General features: G+C 30.3%; 1 protein-coding gene across 4 annotated transcripts in view; it reads left to right on the top strand.

Annotated features, from left to right (window-relative positions):
* Positions 1–21,598, top strand: part of LOC143233328 (ATP-binding cassette subfamily G member 4-like) — a 46,254-nt gene extending 24,656 nt beyond the window's left edge. For 3 of the 4 annotated variants that reach the window (XM_076469463.1, XM_076469462.1, XM_076469464.1), the window contains exons 4-13: positions 3,162–3,351; positions 4,152–4,297; positions 8,020–8,143; positions 11,420–11,534; positions 11,748–11,941; positions 15,184–15,288; positions 16,402–16,570; positions 17,016–17,116; positions 18,774–18,929; positions 19,746–20,998. In XM_076469463.1, the coding sequence (XP_076325578.1) occupies positions 3,162–3,351; positions 4,152–4,297; positions 8,020–8,143; positions 11,420–11,534; positions 11,748–11,941; positions 15,184–15,288; positions 16,402–16,570; positions 17,016–17,116; positions 18,774–18,929; positions 19,746–20,090 (1,645 nt within the window). In that variant the 3' untranslated portion in view covers positions 20,091–20,998. Of the gene's footprint in view, positions 1–3,161; positions 3,352–4,151; positions 4,298–8,019; positions 8,144–11,419; positions 11,535–11,747; positions 11,942–15,183; positions 15,289–16,401; positions 16,571–17,015; positions 17,117–18,773; positions 18,930–19,745 lie in introns of all 4 variants that reach the window. The other variant, XM_076469461.1, reaches the window with a different exon arrangement.
* Positions 21,599–22,913: the final 1,315 nt, after the last annotated feature.

Here is a 22,913-nt window from a genome sequence, read left to right as displayed (position 1 = left end):
AATTGACTTCACATGAACAGTTTGAAAGGACAATGAGGAAAGTTGGAAAAGAAGTACAGATTGCCTTTAAAGTTGTTACTGACAAATCTTTAGGAAATGATGACTCAAATTACGAAAATGTTGTGAAAAACATGCCGAGAAATTCAAAGAATTGGATTTTAATACGAGTTTGAATGTTCCTTTCTTACACTCACATATTGACCATTTCTCTGCAAATCTCATTGCCACTGATAAAATACAAGGGGAAAGGTTTAATCAAGACATCAGGGAAATGAAGAAGTGCAGTGTTAGGGTATGTGGAACATCATAATGATGCTTAATTATTTCTTGTCATTGAAATGAGGTGATCTGAATGCAATACATAAAATAAAATGACCACAACACAAATTTTCGACAAAATGACATTCACAAAACAAATATCAGGTTGAATGAAGATACTTATTCATTTGACATCAGTATTCCTCCTCTTAAGTTTGTTTAAATTTTTCTTGAACACAAAATGTTCATTCTGGTAAGTATAATAGTAATTTGATCTAAGTAAGTTTGTTTTTTCTTATTTGTAAAAAATCCTCACATGATATTAAAATTATTTTTTAAAATCTGCATAGCTGAATTAATGAAAATTTATTATTAAAACTAAAATAACTTATGAAGTTTAAATTTGTAGGCCTGTGTAATGATTGAAATACTACTTCTGTAAAGACTTGTGGTAGGCAAGATGATTTGTATTCTCTAATGATTTGAAGTGTTATAAAATGTAGTTCTATATTGCTTACACACTTGTTGATCAGAAGTTTCTTTGGATATATTATTAGCCATCATTTTATTTATTCTATAACCATACTTTTCATTTTAACAACTTGTTTATTTACAAAAAAAAAAATTCTTTGTTGTGTATGTGGATATTACACAGTCTTAATATTTGCATTTCCCTAATTCATGTGGGAATGTACTTTTATACTTACAAAATACCAGTTCACTAAAACATAGACAAGGCAGGGATAACTAAAGGTCAGTTTTATATTATAGGTTAACTGGGCATGACTGGCTAAATTAGGCTAAACATTTGTATTTTTTGTGTTATAATTTGTGGTCATTCTAGCACAAAAAATATATATTTCATAATTTAATTTTTATGATTGTTATTGAGGTTAGCCATGTGACAGAACCCACATGGTTAAAGTATAAAAATAAAATATAAAGTCTCACTGAAAACAAGTGTTTGAAATGTATTTAGGAAGTTTTAGAAATTACACAAATATTTGAAAATTTGAGGATAAAGAATAGTTTTTTAATCATAATATGAAATCACTTTGCACTCAGACTAGTAACGAAACAGACTTGATGATACTTTCACAAACAAATCTTCAATAAAAATATTTCATTAAAAACCTGATTTCTTGTTCATTGAATACTTGTAAACTTTACTAAAAGTCTACCAAATTTTGTGAAGATATACATGCTGTATCAAAGGTTACAGTGCAAATAATTAATGTCTGCAAATGTGTATATTATATCAAGCCCATCATGAGAGGATGGTGTACAATGTAATGCTTAATATGAAAATGATTTTTTGATGCTGCATACCCATCTCAATTTTTCCTGACAATGTGACAATAAATATAGAATTATTTTTCTTTTGTTGTAATATGCTATGACAAATATAAGGACAAAGAATTAAACATGCAGAATTGACATGTGACTTATCCCAAATAGTACATTGTTGTGTACAAAATAATGACTAATTTTATACCTTCAATAATGTTTTTTTTGCCTTTATCGACTAAAAGATGCAAATACTGTCATATACTGTTTCTTTCGACAGCGAAGATGCATCTAAAGTATTCATGTGCTTTATCACCTAAATGTAGTTGTGTACATTTTGTTCAATGCCATGTAGTTTGACTTGTTACAGATTTATTGATAGTAAGTTATAAACTTGATAAATAAGAAATAAAGTCATTAGTTGACCTGAACCTACTGTTAATCTCACTAGTCACTGTTATGCTTATTTAACTAATTTATAATCAATGAGGTCTGGTATGGCCAGTTGTGTTAAGGCATTCGATTTGTAATCTGAGAATTGTGGGTTCAAATCCCTGTTGCACCAAACATGCTCACCCTTTCAGCTGTGGGGCATTATAATGTTACAGTCAATCCCACTATTTATTGGTAAAAGAGTAGCTCAAGAGTTGTCAGTGGGTGATGATGACTAGCTGTTTTCCCCTCTAGTCTTACACTGTTAAATTAGGGATGGCTAGTGAAGCTTTACATGAAATTTAAAAAATAACAAACTTATAATCAATGTTACAAAGTACATCATAATTTATTTTGAAAACTTGGTGTTCTTCTTAGGGTACTTAGACATTTTAAGATAATAAAATAATATATATATTAATTGCCAAAAAGGTTTTATGAATAATATTTTGTATACATGTCTGAAAAAAATGCTTAAATCAGTACATCATCTAGAGAGCTCTGATAGTTCTTTGTTTTTCCTGTGAAGACCTGTATTGTTGGTCAAATTTTGTGTATTCTTGCATTTGTTTTGAAGACTAATATTAATTCTCCTAATGGAATAACTAACCTGAGGTAGGTCTGTGACTGAAACTAGTCGTGTTTGTTTAAATATTTTCATTGTGAGGTTTTACTTATTAGTTTGCTGAACAGAATGAAAATATCAAAGTTATATGTTTATTTTCATAAATAAACACTTGTTAGTTTTATAACAGAGTTATGGAAATCTGTGAGGAGAGAAATTCATGGAATGCAATTATCCAAATTTTGAGCTTACTAGTTTTGTACTAAATCATATGGATAACATATCTTCATCCACAACTTAGGATTTAAAAAAGTAACTTATAAACTGATCTACCTGAAGATGGGGTTTCCTCTGCCTTTTTCATATTTTATTTTCACTATAATATTTGTCAAAATATTTTTTTGCCACATTACATGTTTTTGAACCCCTGTTTCTTAAGTCAGTTTCATATATTTTTATAATTGTTTTACAATACATATTTTGTCATTTTCTAATATTTCATTCAATTTCTGAAGAAAAATAAGAGCATACAAATTGTCATTTCTGTGCAGCTCTTAAGCATTTCAACTGTAAACAATCCATTTGTCATTCTTTTTTAAAAGATTTATGTATTTTCTAGTTGGAAAAAAGTTGAAGGGGATATTTTAGTAAACCACCACCAGAGAGATCTTCGATCGTTTCGTAGGCTTGCAAGTTACATCATGCAGAGTGACTTCCTGCTACCACAGTTAACAGTAGAAGAAGCTTTGACAGTTGCTGCTAATCTAAAAATTACAACATCAGTTTCTGCTCGCCAAAAGAAGTCAATTGTAAGTCACATATCAATTATTAAAAACATACTGTTTTGAAAGCTAATTTAAAAATATTTGGAAATTAATAATGTTACCAAATATGTTTTGCAATTTAATAAATAAAAGAACCTGAAAACTTATGTTTTTTGCTTTCCAAAAAAGGAAAATTCACTGGTATTATTTTATTTATAAACCAAAATTTAAAAATGTCCACATAAAGTGAAACCCTTGGCTCTGTTATGTAGTTACTAAAATGTAATGTGTGTAGGGTATAGGAATTCAATTACATTTGAAATTCAAGATGTATAAACTTATTTAAATGAAACCAGAAAATATTAGAAATACATAAACTTGTTTTTAAGTATATTCAGAGAAGAGTGTTATACATATAAATGCACCAGGAACTGAATGTTAAGTGATTGGTAAAAGTGAAACAATATAAAGAATATTTTGAAAATCTTAAATTGTTAATTGAAAACAAATAAAAACACAAGTACCTAAAGTCATGAATACCAGTTTTGTATCTTAAAGGAAATTTTTCAGTTTCTAAAATAAGACACTCGTAAGACCTACTTAAGAATATTTACCTATTTACTGTTTTTTGATTTTCAATTTAATCATATTTTCATATGGTGAAGGTAAACAATAATCTATAAAATCTTCATCTGGTACAAATGCCAAAATTTTCATGAAGTTATTGATACTGGGAATTACAATAATAGTAGTAGGTTATATGTTGTTTGTTGTATATAAAAATTGATGCATTAACTTCATCTTACGATTGTATATTCTTATACATAAATTGTTTTATTCCTCAGGTTTCTGATATAATTCTTGCTCTTGGATTACATGATTGTGCAAAAACAAGAACTTCCTGCCTCTCAGGTGGTCAGCGTAAGCGTCTTTCCATAGCTCAAGAACTTGTGAACAACCCAACAGTTATATTTCTAGATGAACCAACAAGGTTGATTTGTATTACTTTAAAATTTAAATGTTTCATTTTTATTTTCTAAAATCATTGTTATCAACATGTTGTCATTATTGAGAATTTATTTTCAGTTTCAGATGAATTCTGCCAGTTAACCCTATTGCAAAGGACCATGGGTCAAAAGCCATGTCGTTGCATTTGTTGACTTGCATTCAACATTTTATTGGACTACTATTTTTGGATTAATCTCTTTAAGTTTGGTATCAATCTGTAGATTATAATGTAAATTTTCATGTTAACATTCGTATTTTAAAAGTAAATAAACACACAGATGCATACACTCACGTACATTAACATTGATTTTTGTTTAATCTAATATGTTGAATACATCAGTTGTTCAAATTAGATGTTTGTGATGTCAGAATACAAAGTCTATAATTTTGTAGGAATTGTTAACTGTGAAATTATTGATATTGACCAGCTAGAATATAAAATAAACCTTTTTTTTCTATTTGCTAAGCTATTACTATATTTATTGAATCGAACACAGTGGCCCCATTCACCTCTTTCTGTTTTTGGAAACAGTCTCTTATTTACACTTTTTCATGTGGCCTGTGAATAAGACAGAAGCTCAGAATTTACCCTTAGTGACTTTCTCAGTTACTTTAAAATATATAAAGGCTTTCTATCTTTCGTTGGGGACAAACCATCATGCTGCTAAGTAAGTCTTTAGCCTTTTTGAGATTTTCTATTTTTTGGATACAAATACAGCTTATTTATTAAACTTGATAAACTAAAATGGAGTTCTGTGATTGACCTAGCCTAAAATATGATGGGTGGATGCTGTTGACTAATTGCCTTTAACTCAAAATTAGAAATAGCTAGCATAAGTACTAACATAAGTAGTGCTGTGTATATATTCAAAACAATCAACCAAATTTGTACATGTATATAGATTTTCCCAGTGTGATTATACACAGTATATATTATACATAATGAGATATCTGTTGCTACCCATTAATCACCCTACATTTGAAACTATTTGTGAAGTTCTTTGTCTATAAATTCCTTAAGACTGTTTTGGGTTGGTTCAGGAAGATGTCCTTATATATGGTGTAGCCCTTCTACTAATGGAAACTAAAGTATGTTTAGTAGATTGCCCAAGCACAGTGGTGGTTAAACCTAATCTGACAGAAATCTTGTGTTTCTTGCCTCCCTTGGGATTCTGGGATACAATGTTTGATAGAGGGTTTGTTTTTGAGTAGCTATAGAAGAAATTGGAGATAAAGTAAGAGCTTGGTTGACATATGGGTCTTTGGTGAACCAAGAAAGAGCTCTTTGAACTATGCAGTAGGGTGTAGGTGTTCTGTGCGTTTTATATGCCTTATAAATTCTACATTGTTTTGATCTGAATTCACTTGCCATACTAAATCCCTATTGAAGCTTAAAAGGTTAAACATTGTGTATTAAAAATATTTTTCTGGTTACTGGACTTTTTTTAATGCAAATGTGTTACTCTAGTAAGTAGGATTCACATCTGCAGAACACACTTAATTTTTTCAATCACATTAACACTATACATCCCAACATTAACTTCACATGTGAACAAGAAGAAAGCAATTAAATAACTTTTCTTAACCTCAAAATTACAAGAACCGATAACAATTTTAAAACGGAAATCCACTAAAAAATCACCCATACTGGACTATACATTCCTTGGGACTCAGCACATGAAATAAAACAAAAACTCGACATGCTAAGAAACCAAATAAACACAGCTGTAAAACTATGCTCACCAGATAAAATTAACGATGAATTAGACAAAATAAAGCAATACTTCATCAACATCAATAAGTTTCCTCCACAAACCGTAGAAAACATTATACACACACACCTAGAGAGAAAGCAAAATCAACCAACAAAAGTAAATATATCTCACGAATTAAAAAAATCACGAAACCATATACTGCTGCATACCATATATTCCTGACATCAGCAGACAAATAACCAACATTTGGAAAAACTAGTGACAAAATATGACATTCCAGTTAATACCAAATATTCAAAAACCAGGCACAAAACTAAGGTCTATACTATGTAAAAACTACACTGACAAACATCACACCAACATTATTTATAAAATACAATGTGATAACTACCACGACTTCTATATTGAAGAAACAAGTAGAAAAATGGAAACCAGATTCAAAGAACATAAAAAGTCACATTCACAAATTTTCGAACATTGCAAATCAAATGAACACAACATAACCATAGAAAACACTCAAATACTAAATAAAGAAACAAACATAAACAAATGCAAAATTAAAGAAGCCTTTCTTATACAACAACTCAAGCCCAAAATTAACCAATAAAAAGGGGAACACCTTTATACCTTTCTTAATAAATTTTCTTCAACATCTAAGCATGCCCTTCTACATTCCTACACCCAATTACACAACCATCTTCAAACGTGGTAACCCCTTCTTTCTTTGTGAACCTTACAATAACCTAAGAAGGTCGAAACATTGTTTGCTTCTCTGCTAGTGCTTTCTCTGCCCACACCAGCCGTTTTAACATATATAACTTTCTTTACAAGTGGGTTTTCTCGTCATCACAGACTGTGCCACGCTAATTTAAGTTTTGTAATTTGTAAGCTTTGTGCTTTATAAATCATGTCATACCAATTTAACACAATACAAAGTTTATTGCTGTGTAGTATATATAGGGAGAAAATATTGCATTAAAAAACAGCAAATCCAAACCTCTTGCTCATAATGATTTGTATTAATAAATAAAAAAATAAAATTACTGCACCAGATCCACAGGACACAGGCTATAATGTGAGATATAAAATGTACCTTAGGTTTTGGAGGTAATTGAAGAAGTAGGGTCCACATTATGGTGGGGATACACTGTCAGTCTTAACCTCCATTCCTCAGTCTTACATGAAGAATAAAATAAAGAAAAATAACATGGTACTACCACTTAAGGGTAAACAAGTTAAATAAACTTGCCTTCTGAAGTTGGCATTCTAGCCCACATGATGGTGATAAGGCTTTAATTTGTACCCCAGTAGACAAATTATATTTGTTTAAAAGGTCCCAACTAGTTACCTAAACAAACTTCCAACTGCCATCCATTAAATCCATTGTAACTACCAATTTTCATTCTCCAAGCAAGCCTTTGTATGATATAAGATGTTCATCCACATAAAGTAGTGCCAAGTTATTTAAATGACTTTATTAACAACTTAAAATAGTTATCTTTCAGTAAAATTTTACTTATTAAACTGATACATTCTTATATGTATCACAGAGTATTTTAATTTAATTTACTTTTTATTAAATCCATTAAATATTAATTTTTGTATGAATATTTAAACATTAATAATAAAACATGAGTTATTACAAATTTTACAAAATTTGAATGATTGTGAAGTTATAACAGAAGAGTATGGTACATTGCTATTTAAACAGGGTAAACCATATACTGGAAAAGCAAAATATATATGCAACTTGTTTATGGAATTATAATTAATTGCAAAAATTAGAAATTACTTTATATGTACATTTATTACTGTTTTTATTTGTAAAATAGCCTATTGTTGGTTAATTTCATGTATTTTATGTAATAACACATTTGTTTCTTAATGTCAACAGTTTATTTTTCATTACATTTTTTTAAGAAATTTGTTACCCTCTTCTTTTTTCAGAATTTTTAATTGCTACCAGTACTAGTTTAATTTTTTGTTTCAGTGGTTTAGATAGTTCAAATTGTCAGCAATGCATTACACTGTTGAAGGCATTAGCTAGAGAAGGACGTACGGTTGTTTGTACCATACACCAGCCAAGTGCCCGAATATTTGAGAATTTTGATAAGGTATAGAAAACTGCTTTTTTTCGTTGAATAATTGATATAATTAAATTATTTGTATCAGTGAGATACTTTGTTATTCTACTATATTTTTAAACTTTAGTTTTGAAAAGTAATATTTTAGCCATCATGTATTGCATATCCTAATAATTTTTTCAGAGATATTAGGATGCTACATTTCTTGTCTATAGCACTGACTGTGCAGACTCATTGTATTTACAGTTTTATGATGAAAAAATGTTTCTACATTGTCATAAATGTTAGAATGGTGAAATGTGTTTTAACCTACTGTATTAAAGAAACATTCAGGGTGAAGTGTTGTAACAAAATGCATGTTTTTGTTAACAAAATTCTTAAACATTTTGTGCAACATAAATCTTGTATCTTGTATTATTTGATTATTTATTTAATTTGGAATACTCTTTGTGGCAGACTTAAACATTTGTGGTTTTTGTACTTTAATTTATATAAAATATTGAATAACATTTGAACCCGTGCGAGAGTACGTTGTAGGATATAAATGATTTTAACATGTAACATAAACTCATAGTAGGAAAATTGTATAATTTTTTTGCATAAAGTATATCATCCTTGAAAATAATATAAAATATGTTTTGTAACTTAATGTTCTTTGGAAACCAAAGTCAATAAGCTTGAACATTATTTTGCATTAGTGTTAAAAAATAAAATGAGGATTGTCAAGTTGCTTAAGTGATTATTGCTTCTACCCTTAACTGCCTACTTTGAAACAAGATTAATAATAGTTGACTATAGAACAAGAAATAATGATGAAGTGTGTTATGGGAAGGAGATTGTTGGTTATTTTAAAGCACCATCTGATTAAGTCTTTCAAAACGTTTCAGGACTGTTGTTTGGTTCTAAGTAATATATTGAAGGAACTGTATGATTGTGAAAAGACATCAAAGAATAGTACTAATTTTATGACAACTCTTAAGTGCATTTTATAAAACTGAACTTCTCAACTATCTTGCACAAAAGTCACATTGCTTTGTTTATAATTGCCCAAAAAACCATGCTGAAAGCTTGCAGTACATTGAAGGTATACATAGAATGAAGTGTTATACAGGGTGTTCAGAAAGTCACTGTGCAGTTTTGAAAGCAGCGATAACAGCATTCATTCAGTCTATTTCAAGCCAATAACTGATAGTGGTGTTTAGAAACAAAATAAGAAGGATCCAAGTCTGTATTGATGCCAATGGGGGTCACTTTCAACATTGTTTATAATTATCATTCATATGTACCTCCTGTATTCTATATTGAAACATGTCTGTTAATAAATAAGTGCACACTGACTTTCTGAACACCCTTTATTCAAAGTATGTGAAATAGTCTACCACAGTGGTATTGACATTGTGATTAGAATTGTATGCTATACGTTATATAATTCTTAAAGCATATTCTTGTCGTTAGAACATTCTGAAACTGCTTCAGTTTTTAACATCAAGTGTTTTTTGATAGGTTTTAAGGTGATAATTGTTCCAAATTTCAATGGACATAAATGTTAAACTTGTTTGACATTTTTGTACACCATGTTATGATTGATTTAATAATTACAGCAGATTCATTTGTAATCAACTGTTGCAAAAGCTTTAAATAACTCTGGAATAGTATTACTAATATGCTGCATGTAAAAAAATATTTCTTACAAGAGAGGCATTTTTTGGAATAACTAATTTGCTGTTTTCAACATTTTGATCCTAATGTTTTTGCCTTTTAATCTGTTATGGGTAACTAAATTTAACTTGCACCTCTGATGCTGTTTGAATGAAATTGTTACAGGATTTCTAAAAACATTTCGGATATCTGTAACAAGAATTGGAGGATTATTTTGTATGTTTTATGTGATATGTGATCTCTGATTTTGATTGTCAACTAAAATACTTGTTTCCAAGCAAGAAATTACACTTCCTAAGCTTATTTCAATAAAACCCCAAAACTCGCCCTATCAACATAGGTCACTTGTCAAAAGCCATTTCGTAGTGTTTGTTGACATGCATTCAAAATTTTTTCAACTATTATTTTAGGAATTTGTTTGGTATCAAATTGTAAATTATATTTCAAAACTTGGCATTATACATTAGTCGATTTCTTAATTTAAAACTAAGTATTAAAAAACTCCTAAATATTGATTTTGATGTTTAAAGTGATTTATTGAATGCAGCATTGGATTAAATTACATGTTTATGATTTTCAACTACAAGGTCTGTAGTTTCTTACAAATTTGGAAGTCAGATTATTGATATTGACAAGGTAGAGTATGAAATAATAATCTCCTGTCTTTTCTGTTTGCTGAAATATTGTAACATATACTTGAACAGTGACCTCATTCACCTTTCTTTCTTTTTTTTTTTTTGGAAACAATCTTATATTTATGTATCTCAGGATGGCTGGTATGGGTTTTAACACTTTTACTAATACAGCAGAGTACAATGTTTTGACGTTTTTTAAGTCATCTTCAGGTTAACAAATGGAAGGTTTGCAACTGACTGTTGCTGGGCACGTCTTAGGGGCAAGAGTGCAAATGAGTACAGGATTGTAGGGGGCGTTGCAGTTAGATGTTAGGTTGTTAATTAGTATAGATATAAAGGTGTTCCTTTATATTGGTTTAATTTTGATTTTAGTTCTTGTACAAGTAGGGCTTCTTTGATTTTACATTGTTTTATATTTGTTTCTCTACTTAATACCTAGGTGTTTTACATAGTTATGTTGTGTTTATTTGATTTGCAGTGTTCTAAAATGTGTGAAGGTGTGTTTTTGTGTTCTTTGTAACTGGTTTCCATTTTTCTGCTTGTTTCTCCAATATAGTCCAGCAATGGTCAATTGCAAACTTGTTTTTAATATCACCTTTTCTGAGATGTTTTTACTTGAAGTGGGTTTCTTGTCATCATGAACTCTCTTATTTACACTTATTGTGTACGTGACCTACGGATAATCAGAAGGTAGCTATCTACAACTTATACAGAACACAATTCTACTTGTGCTGAAAATCAACTAATAGTATTAGATTTATCATTAAATAAAAGAAAACTTCTAACTGTTAGGTCTAGAGCTATGTATGCTTAGTTATGGCTTAAATTCTTTGATTGTATTTCTAGTAATTAATCAGGTGCACTGTAATTAAGTTAAACATTTGTAATCTAGTCTATTGAATGAAGCTGATTAAAAGATTTAGATAGTTGTGACAAATATACTTTAAACTGATTAATAATATAAATATATATTGAACTATTGGTAAATATGTTTTGTTTTTCTGTAATTCAGTTGTACATGCTTGCAGAAGGGCAATGCATATATCAAGGTCCAGTACCCAGTCTGTTGTCATTCCTGTCTTCTCAAGGTTTAGAATGCCCAACATATCATAATCCTGCTGATTTTGGTAAGTTTTTAAAACTGGAACATTATTGTTATTATCACAATGAAACTGTTAAATGTCAAAAACAAGTTGATTGTTAGGCATGTTTTCATTTTATAAATTAATGAAGCTCTTATACATTTGGTAACAATTACTGCATTTCAGTTATGTTGGTAATGTGTACAAATTAGCATTTTTGTTTCATTTAAGCTTGATGTAATAAGAGATGTTTCTCAGTTACAGAGATTGCATCCAGGGAGTATGGTGACCATATAGACAAACTTGTATTAGCTTCTAGTATGTTTAAGAAGGAACAGTGTATCCAGAATTCTAATGGTTTTTCTGATGCTAACAATTACTTTGTCAACAACCATGCCACCAAACCCAATGAAGAAGAATCAGCACAGAGTGACACCTTATTAAATGACAAGGTGTGACAGATTATCAAAATATTTATTAACTTAGAGAAATAAGTAAAAATCCATGTGATGTGATTTGTCTGAACTCGTGCAAATATTTTTTCAAACATATATTTTGTCTCGAGTTAGATTATGGAAGAGGTGAAAGTGAGATGTTTTTAACCTGTTGACTGCCAAGTATTTCAGCTGCTACAATACAATCAAAGTAAAACAATTTGTAAGTAGGTCAAATGTATGTATGGTGCTGACATCTATCTTTAAAGTTAGGTATTATTGAGAACGAATTAACTCGTCCGTGGCACTGTGTTACCGATCGGCTTGGATGAGTTATCTCGTCTACGGCACTGAACAGGTTAAGTCAGGTGTTAGTTATTAGTTTTTAATTAAAAATAAACTAAAATAGAAAATAAAATAATGTTTGCATAATCATGTCCAGTGGACATGAATATTTTTTTGTTTTTACTTTCAATCTTTGTATTGTCACTGGCATATTTCATGAAAAAATCAAATTTTGTAAACCTTTCACTGTGCAGTGCACAGGTACTTTCATTAGGTTAGTTAAAAACTTTAATTGAATCAGTACTCAGTTTCACTCAGACTATGGTTGTTATTTTAAACAGCAAAACATGAAGGTTTCATGACAAAAATTGTTGAAAATTGTTAACTTGAAAAGGAAAATAGAGATCATAAAAACAACTCAACAATGAGATAACTAGTTTAGAGTAAAAATCCACTTGCAAGAAGTTTTTGATACAAGATAATTAATAAAATGGTAATTTAAAGACCTGAAGTAGGGATAGTGAAGAAGGTAAGTGTAGAAGGCTGAAGATACTATGGACATTATTCACTTAAGCTATAAATCCATATTTTGACTTCACCATATGTGATTCCAGCTAACAGCATGGAGTCAAAACAGAGATTTGTAGTTTGAGTGACTAATGTATCTCCAGCCTTGTACACTTGTTTATCCCTGTTTGCAGGTTTTAAATTCCCAATTCATTATTTATCTTATGACTTCAGATAGTTCTGTTATTTCTGTATTTTTTTTAATGATCTGTACTTCATTTTTAAATTCATAATTTCCAGTCGCCATGTTTGTTTATTTTGAATCCATCGTGTATGTACGTAAATGTGTATGATAGCAACACTGTTCTATTTGAAACAGTTTAGTTTAATAAAATATGTAGTTGGTGTATGGTGTATTGTCAAGAAACAGTGACAAACTTTAGATTAATTTTATACCTATTGGATGGCTATTGCTTCTGAAGTCCTTGCCACAGTGTTATCTTTAATAATAGTACTGTATGTATAATCACTATGCACATGATACTGGAATAGTGCATGCACTAGATTGTGTAACTAAGTTTTATGCATGTACATACAATGCATATTTACTAGCATTTATATATACATGTGCAGGCTTTATAGTTATTTTAAAGCTAAATGGATTTTTCAAGTTGTATAGGTGCATGCATATATATATACATATTCAATGCAATTATAAGAAAATGTCATCTTTACAAATAAGCATTTTAATATTTCTTGTTATATTTCCATCTTTCTGCTTCTCCACTAGCAAGGCCAATTATTGTTTTGATGCAGCTGGCCATATTACATCTTACAGTGACACTCTACAAGGTCAAAAATGTGTTAACAGTTATAAGTTGATTGTAGTTCAGCTTCCATTCCTGATGGATTATAGGTTGCAACACTTTCACTGTGATGATCCTAAACTCTGGGCTATTGCTTATGCATACTTTATCATAAACTAATTATTTTCTAAATGAAATATAAAAACAAATTTCTGGCCAACTTTTGTCTAGAAATGCCTTTTCTTGCTTTAACAATGTTTTTTCACTCCTTAATCAGTTTTAATGATAGCTACTGTATCAGCAATACCTATAAAATTTGCAGTTAGGCAGTGTGGGATATAAGCTGACACTTTGGATTAGCAGTCACTGTAATTGCCAATCTGATGCTTATAACTGAGCTTGATCTTATCTTTAAAACCAGCTTAAAGGTATCTGTTGTGGGAGACTAGCTGATAGGTTCATGATGATTTACTGTAGCTATTGACTTTGATTACGTCTGTTTGAGATCTAAAAATTTGAGCTACAACTGGAAACTATTATGATTTGGGAGAGAATATAGTGAGCACTTATAGTTTCTGTGTAACTAAATTCTCTATATATAATGCATAGTAATGGGTGTATATATATATATATATATATATATATATATATATACCCATATATATCCCTATATATATATATGTATATCCCTAAACTAATACACAACTCCTCCTAAGCATGTAAAAATTTTACCAGTAGTAAAAGCAGCCTTTCAAATAAAACATATGCATCTAAAACATCACTAAATAAATCTTCATATGTTTTAAGTAATTTATGGATGTGCCACAAAATCTTTATATATAGATCATTTTTTCTCCACTTCCCATGTAATATAGGGGTTTACTACCTAAAGACACTGATTGTATAGTGTACAAAGCCCCACGGTATCTACCTGTTACAGTCATCTAATATTCATCTATTATTGGCTTGTAATTCCTGTTTGACTCTATATCTTCAAGTTAATTTTCAGACAAATACCTTGTGCTCGTTTAGGAAGCTTAAATACAATGTCATGCACGCTAGAATTAAATTATTTTTTTAGCTTGTGAAAAATATAGAAATAACTTGGTACTCTATAGAATGTGGGAAGATCCATTTTGTAATATTACCCAGGTTTTATTGTAATTCTTGCAGCCATTTTGTGTTGTAGGCTGGAATTAAAAAAAAAAGAAAAGGGGGACAATCCCTATTATGAGCCACTTCCATGGCTCATAATGTTGAAATATATTTTATGACTAATAGTAATAATCTTTTAAGTATACAGATAAATTTATGATTGCTTCTCCATATTTTTCATAACATTTAATGGGTAATTGATGTAGCTATCTGTTAATTAATAAAGGCAAGGAATAATTTTCACATCTTTTTGCTCATATTTTATCTTCATCTGGCCTGATTTGCACATTTACATGTATATTCAATAAAAATGTAAGAAACATTACTGGTGAAGATGAGTTGCTTAGTCTATTGGTGTAAATATTTAGTTTTATTATGTATATTGTTTTGTGTATCTGTGTGTATTTTCATTTTGTTAACATCCATTATTCATGCTGAATTTTCTCTTATAATTTTTAAGTACTAAATACATTTCTTGAATGTGTTTTTTTCTCTCTCTTACTGTAGGTCAATATTTCACAGCCCTTAAGAGAAAGAGGTTATCCAACAAGCTATTTTAATCAGTTCTGGATTCTCCTGAAAAGAACATTTTTGTCCATAATAAGGGAACCAGTAAGACATTTGTTATTAAAAGGACAGCATAGAAATAAAACAGGCTAAGGTCGTTTGTACCTTTTTAAAGTTGCACATGTTAAATACAGTATACATAAATATTTTCTTATACATATTTCTGGCATTGGAATGTATTTTATTTTTACGAATGTTTTTCTTATCTCTCCTTTTAATTTTTTTTAATATATAAACTTTCACATGGTGAAGATCAAATTATTCTGTTGCATACAATGAAAAAATTCAGGCATTTTCTTAGTGTCAGGCTTTATGTACTAATCTTCATTTCAAATTATTTCCAAATAAATGATTCTGAAGAATCTTTGACCTCTTTACAATACAAAACAATTGTTTTTTTCCGTTTTGTTATAACTAACTTTATATGTTTATCTTTTGTCTGTTTCTTTTGTGAAACTAAAAAGTTATGAATGAAAAAAAATTTCAGGATGCTTTATCCATGTATTCCTGTAATTAACACAAAAACATTATCTTTCTGAAATTTACACTTGGTTGAAAATACTCAAAAGTTTTTTGTGTGTGTGTGTGTGTGTGTGCCTTTTAACATTTGAACCTTAAGCTGATCTTCCTGAAAGGGAACTGTTGGCTGCAGGGATGAAGTCACCTGTTTTAACCATTTTACAATACTGTGTTGTCTGTTAGTCAGTCAGTAGACACAAATGATGTCACACAGGGCAAGTTAACATTTCAGTTGGTTCTATTGTTATTAAAAGGACAGCATAGAAATAAAACAGGCTAAGGTCGTAAAATACAGTAAAATATGTACGCCACGAATCACAAACAAAAGAATCATGGATTCTAAGCCACAACACAGCATGGCATGAACTATAAAAATATTTGTTACTACTAATTTTAGTTTTACTTACTCTTGAAACAGTACAACTAGTATACTAATATTTTTGTCTTTCTTTATTATCAAATGTCATCAGTTTTAATTATTGTAAAGAGGACTAACTTGTGTGTTCTGAAGTTACATGTCATTCTTACTGAATACACTATGTGTACTGATTGGATGCATCCAATGTCTTGTTTTAGAAACTTGCATTTCCTCCACATGCACACACAGAAATTCTAATTATTCATTATGTATTTGTTTAGATGTTGACACAGCTTCGCCTGGCAGCACATGTTATTGTTGGTGTACTGATTGGACTTCTTTACCTCTCAATTGGCAATGATGCTGGGAAAATGTTGAATAATTCTGCTTTTCTCTTCTTCACCATTCTCTTCCTGATGTTCACTGCAATGATGCCTACAGTCTTAACATGTACGTTTAACTACTTTAATAACTTGAATTACAACTAAGAAGCTAACATGCTTTTCACGACTTGATTAATTCTTTGACAGTTGTTACACTTAAATATATTTCTGTGCATGTCACAAAGTGTTAATGAGTTACATTCATAGTATAATTAAACCAGTTTACTCTCAGTGTATTTGAATGAAAGTAGCATTATCAAATACAGTATAATTCAAAGTTTTATATTATCCAAGCTATTATTCCTTTATTTCGGTATATGACATTCTTGTTGGGCCTCTCCAAGTACGAGGCCAAAGTCTAAACTTTTGTATATTTCCTAGTACACTTAAAAATAAAATTTATAGTGTTTTCAAGACTGCATCTATAACAAGTAGTATTTTGTAACTGCAAAGATTGCTGGAATTTTGTGCTTCCAGGAAAATAAAATTTGTACATACATACACAATTTCAGTTCCCCTTGAGATGTCTGTGTTCATCAAGGAACATCTCAATTGTTGGTACAGTACAAAAATGTATTATCTGGCCAAGACGGTAGCAGATATGCCATTGCAGGTCAGTGTAAAGTGCTGATTTATCATTCTTTTTGAATTTGCTTATACTTTTTTAATATAACTGATTGTTTTTGTTTTTTTTTACTCTGGGGTATTACAAAAACCTCGAATCACTGGTAGTTTGATGGTTATGATTTTATACGTGAATTATGACTTTAGATGTGTAATACTGGTGTAAGACTGTTAAAATAACGTTTACACCACTGCAGGGGTTTATAATATCCAAAAATACTTATTTGCTAAGCTTGTTTTTTGGTAGATGAATTTAACAAAATAAATAGCAACTTTGACACATAACTTAAATGGACATGGGATGACACACTTCCATTTGTCAAGTGCCAGATATTGTTCATGTTTTTCCATAAGTGGTTTTTCCATTCGGTTGTATGGAGAAACTTAGGAGCATGCCTTTTGTATTTCTTTTGTTGACTTAAAATCCATGTGAATTATCTTGTTTAAATGTTCTGAGGGAGGTCCTCACTTCAGCTGCAATGGACATCTACCTCTCAGTTACTGAGGGAGGTCCTCACTTCAGCTGCAGTGGACATCTACCTCTCAGTTACTGAGGGAGGTCCTCACTTCAGCTGCAGTGGACATCTACCTCTCAGTTACTGAGGGAGGTCCTCACTTCAGCTGCAGTGGACATCTACCTCTCAGTTACTGAGGGAGGTTCTCACTTCAGCTGCAGTGGACATCCACCTCTCAGTTACTGAGGGAGGTCCTCACTTCAGCTGCAGTGGACATCTACCTCTCAGTTACTTCTGGTCACACACTGTTGAATTTTTCTTCATTACCTGGTAGACAACCATAGAATACCTGGATTTTTGTGCCTGTGCTGGAATCATATTTTTTTATTTATCAGTATTTTTCAACACTACAGATGTTCGTTCTCTTAAGAGTTTAAGATCTGGTGTGTCATACACGTGCTTCTGTAATTTAAGAATATGAAAACTTCCTATTGAAAAAGTATTGTAATACAAACATTAAGTAAGAGAGGACTGATTTTAGGTTCTACCTGCTCGTGCAAATTGCATATTTCAACTAAATTGCAATAACATTAGTACTTTTAACTTAACTAGTTGTCACCTGGTCATGGAAATATCCATGTCAATTGAGTACCTAATATAGATCAGTATTTCTCAACCACTAAGCAACAAACTGGAACTTGTTTGTGGGATTTCACAAAGCAAGCAAAAATAGACAGATTATTCAAGTGTAAATTTTAATGGTTTATTATTGTATTTACAACTTAATGGTTCACAGTAGTTTAGGAAGACAGTGTCGTGGCTCCTGGTATCAAGAGGGTTGATGACTGCTGCTGTAACTGGTGAACAAATTTTTGTATACTGTGTATGGTGTACATGTATGAACAATCGCTTCCTTGTCTGATGTCATCACTGATTATTTTTTGTTTTTTATAGAATATAACATGTGTGTAAGTATAAAGTATTTAATATAAAAGTTTCTCTTGGATAAAATTCATAGAAAACTCCATTCTTTAAAACACTATCAGTGACCTTACACTGAATAGAGCTGAAATACCCCAAAATTGTAGCCTAGTTAGTGATGTTGTAGGACACATATCTTATACAAGTTAATTTGTTCTTTTTCCCTTTTGTGTTTATCTGGTTGATGTTGAACCTTTTGCGTTTTTACAGATACTGTTTCCAGTACTGTACAGCAGCATAGTATATTGGATGACTAGTCAACCTGCAGAAGCAGTGAGATTCCTCAACTTTCTTGTTATATCAGTTCTTACTTCCTTAGCATCACAAGCCTTTGCACTTGTCATTGGAGCTGCTTGTAATGTTCAGGTTTGTATTTTTTTGTTCTAGTAAAATTAGTTTTTAAATTTCTGTGACGGAATATAGTGATATTTATGTTGAAAGAACAAGTAACGTATCTCGAGAACAAACTCTTAAGATACAAATGAGCTAAGGAAATAACATAAAAAATAATAAAATACTCTAACTAAAATACTATTCTGTATTTGTGTAATATTGTCTTTGTTAGAAAGGGCTTTTGCTTTTTGTCTTTTTTTTAATATAAATCAATTTTATTTCTTGAATTTAAAATGTGTGTTTTGTGGAGCTTTCTCTTTTGAACTGTAATGATTATACCAATATACTGTATATTCTTTGCACATTAATTTCTCTTATGGTAGTAATGACAGGTTTAAAACCTAGTTCCGTTTATATTAAAGCTTAGCAAATGTAACTTTTATATGAAGTTATAAATACAACTTATTGTGTTCCTTTTACTTCACAATGATATTCTGTATGGAAAGGGTGAATTCTTACAAATATAGTGACTGAAAAGTGGGGAGATTATTATTGGAAAAACACGGCTTTGTTGTTCTTCCTGTATCAGGGTGTTTTATCAGTTGAAACCAAAAATCTGGAATCCCAGTTAGAGTATAATTACTTTATCATGTGTTAATTGTTTTATAAGGATTTTTTTTTTAATATTTTGAATCTTAAAGTAGCTGAGTGTTCCAACTGTGAACAGCCTTATTTCTACAATAAAATGAAAATTGTTCTTTGAAAGATTGATTTGTACGTAGAAGAGTTATTCAAAGATCTGGCAATATTGTATGTACATCTAATGGAACTTTTTGTCTTTATTTTCAGACTGCTGTATTTTTAGCACCTGTCTTCTCCATTCCATTTTTACTTTTCAGTGGTTTTTTCATTACTTTCAAAACTATCCCATATTATCTACGCTGGCTGTCTTACGTATCTTATATCAGGTATGCTTTTGAAGGCTTGATGTTATCAGTATATAGCTTTGGAAGACCAGAGTTGGAGTGTAAGGAAGTGTTTTGTCCATTTGTTGATCCTTCAGACTTCTTGAAGTTCATGGACATGAATAAAATAGACTTGTATATTGATGTTTTAATTCTTTGTATTTTTGTTGTTCTTTTTCGCATACTAGCATATGGAGTTTTGAGATGGAAGATGACTGTAAGAGACTAAAGATGTACAAATGATCTGATTTCTTACTTACGTATGTGTTTTACCTATCAGAGCACAGGATTAAGTCATTAGTTTCATCTCACTGGAAGTGTAACTGATGAATTATTTATATTGTATTATAATAAAGAAATGACTGAAATTTTAATCTCATTGGACTGAGCAAAACTATGTAGGTTTATCAAATGCTTGACAGTCTCTCCTCACTAGCAGTGTAGTAAACATGTTTTTTGTGGTTATTCATTTGTTTGTTACTATTTCAGTTTTTATGTATAGATTTTGAATAATTTTATATCCAAACATCTGTTCAGTTTAATCAAAACTGCTTATAGTTTATAGTAAGAATTTCAGTTGTGGTCCTTTGAGTAAATGATGCTGTTGGTGTTACTAATTTAAATAATGATAATACAAATAATTCCAATGCTGTGCTACATATATATTAAAGCAAACTAACTACTTAGAGATAAACTAAAACTGTTAAAGAGTATATTATTAATTAAATATACTTATGTTTTACTTGTATATGATTGAAATGCATTGTTTCATCAGTTGTGTATCTTTGTTGTTAACAATATTTTTGGCTGTATATATAGTTATGATGTAATTACACTGAATTAATACTTAAGATGTGCCACTGCAACACATTCATTTTTTTAGAATATGTCTAACTTGTTATATAATTTTAGAGTAAAAACACTCTGTTGATACTGAAATAGTGGAATTGTGAAGTTTAATCATAATAAATAAAACTATGTTTAACCTACAATTTTTTATTACCCATAAAAAAACATCTTATTTGATAAGTGTGGTGCTAAATATACCAGCAGGTACCAACTGCTCTACTTCATAACAGGTTTTAAATATCAAATCCATTTTTCCACCTCAGGACTTTCTTATACTGTCTGAAGATAAAAATAGAAATTCAAACATTCTTGAGAAATCTTGTAGATTATGACTTATCTGAGAAAATGATTTAAATTGGCAAGGAAAACATTTACTTTTAATAGAAATTGGAAAACAACAACTTTGTTTTTAGAACAATAATTTTTCTAAGAGTTGTAAAAATTGTTTGATTTTTACAGACTCATTGGATAGAAAGTAATAGTAGTTCTACCTTGAGTGGTATAATACCACTCATCATGTAGTTTTTAAAATGTTTTTCGAGCTTTGCTTGGTGTTTATTTGGTCAAAATTTAGTGAAAAAAAGCACTTGTATCACTGAAGAGTTTAAGATAACATTTAGAAACAATATGGGATCTATTGGACGATTCCAGCTGTTCCATCCTGTAAACTAAATTAAAAAGATTAAAAAATAAATCTTAAAGCCAGCCATCAAAGCTTTTCTTAAACTTGTTTAAATTTACTGGATCTGTAACATCCAAAGTCAATCCATTCCGAAGGCCAAACACCCTGTTAAGAAAAATGAAACTCTTAACTGAAGGTGACTCCTACCTTAATAAAATTCATGTTTGTGTTCCCTAGTCTTACTGTTCTCATAATGGAATAACACTTTAAGAAAATACAGGTAGCTGGTTAAAATCATAAAAACTGTATTAGCAAAACAGAATACAGTACAGATTTGTACTGTAAATACAGTAAATGTTTGACAGCTGAATAAATAATTGTTAATACATACTTCATTATAATATGAATGTTATTAATTTAACAAATTAGCAGTAACTGCTAATAGGAAACACTGCCATACAACTGTATTAGCAATTTAGAGAACTTACAGTAACTGCCTTAGCACTGATGGTAACCAGTGAGCCTAATATGATGCAGCAAATTATCATTAGGTTCTTTATCAGAAATAAAAGGATTAGAAATGAGAATATGGCAAAATTGAGTGCAAGATAAAGTCAAAATTCAAAATATTGAAAACTTATTTTTCCATTTAAATAATTACTGTACACTGCAAAAAGTTACATTGTTTACAAACTTTGTTTTTCATTTTTACCCGTAAAAATAGACAAAAAAACGTGCATTAGTAGTTTGAGTACACAGAAGGATACTTCAGTATAAATAAGCTAATTCTATCTTTGGTAATGAGTAGAATTCACAAGTAATAGACTTTATATATCTTCCTGGCTAATATGGTGAAAGAAGGTAATAACATAGAAGACTACTATAGATGAAACAAGTTCTTGTTTATACTGTTTGTCTTTTGATGATAACATATTTTTCTTCTGCATAGAAAAAAATGACTGTTTATGTAAATTGGTATGTTTTCAAGGTAAAATGAAAACATTTACACTGCTTGCATTAGATTGCACTTAGTGTAAAATAGGAACAACTGTTTACGTGAGTTGACACACTTGGTGTAAAATAGAAATAACTGTTTATGCGAGTTGAGACATTTGGTATAAAATAGGAACAATTGTTTACGTAAGTTGACACACTTTGTGTAAAATAGGAACAATTGTTTACGTGAGTTGACACACTGTGTAAAATAGGAACAATTGTTTACGTGAGTTGACACACTTTGTGTAAAATAGGAACAATTGTTTACGTGAGTTGACGCATTTGGTATAAAATAGGAACAATTGTTTACGTGAGTTGACACACTTGGTGTAAAATAGAAACAATTGTTTACGTGAGTTGACACACTGTAAAATAGAAACATCTGTTTACGTGAGTTGGCACACTTGGTGTAAAATAGAAACAATTGTTTACGTGAGTTGGCACACTTGGTGTAAAATAGCAACAACTGTTTACGTGAGTTGACACACTTGGTGTAAAATAGCAACAACTGTTTACGTGAGTTGACACACTTGGTGTAAAATAGAAACAATTGTTTACGTGAGTTGACACACTTGGTGTAAAATA

The sequence above is a fragment of the Tachypleus tridentatus genome, chromosome 12, assembly GCF_004210375.1.
Source record: "Tachypleus tridentatus isolate NWPU-2018 chromosome 12, ASM421037v1, whole genome shotgun sequence".
Lineage (NCBI taxonomy): Eukaryota > Metazoa > Arthropoda > Merostomata > Xiphosura > Limulidae > Tachypleus > Tachypleus tridentatus.
Note: the sequence above shows the minus strand (reverse complement) of the source record. Positions and strands in the feature narration are given on the sequence as shown.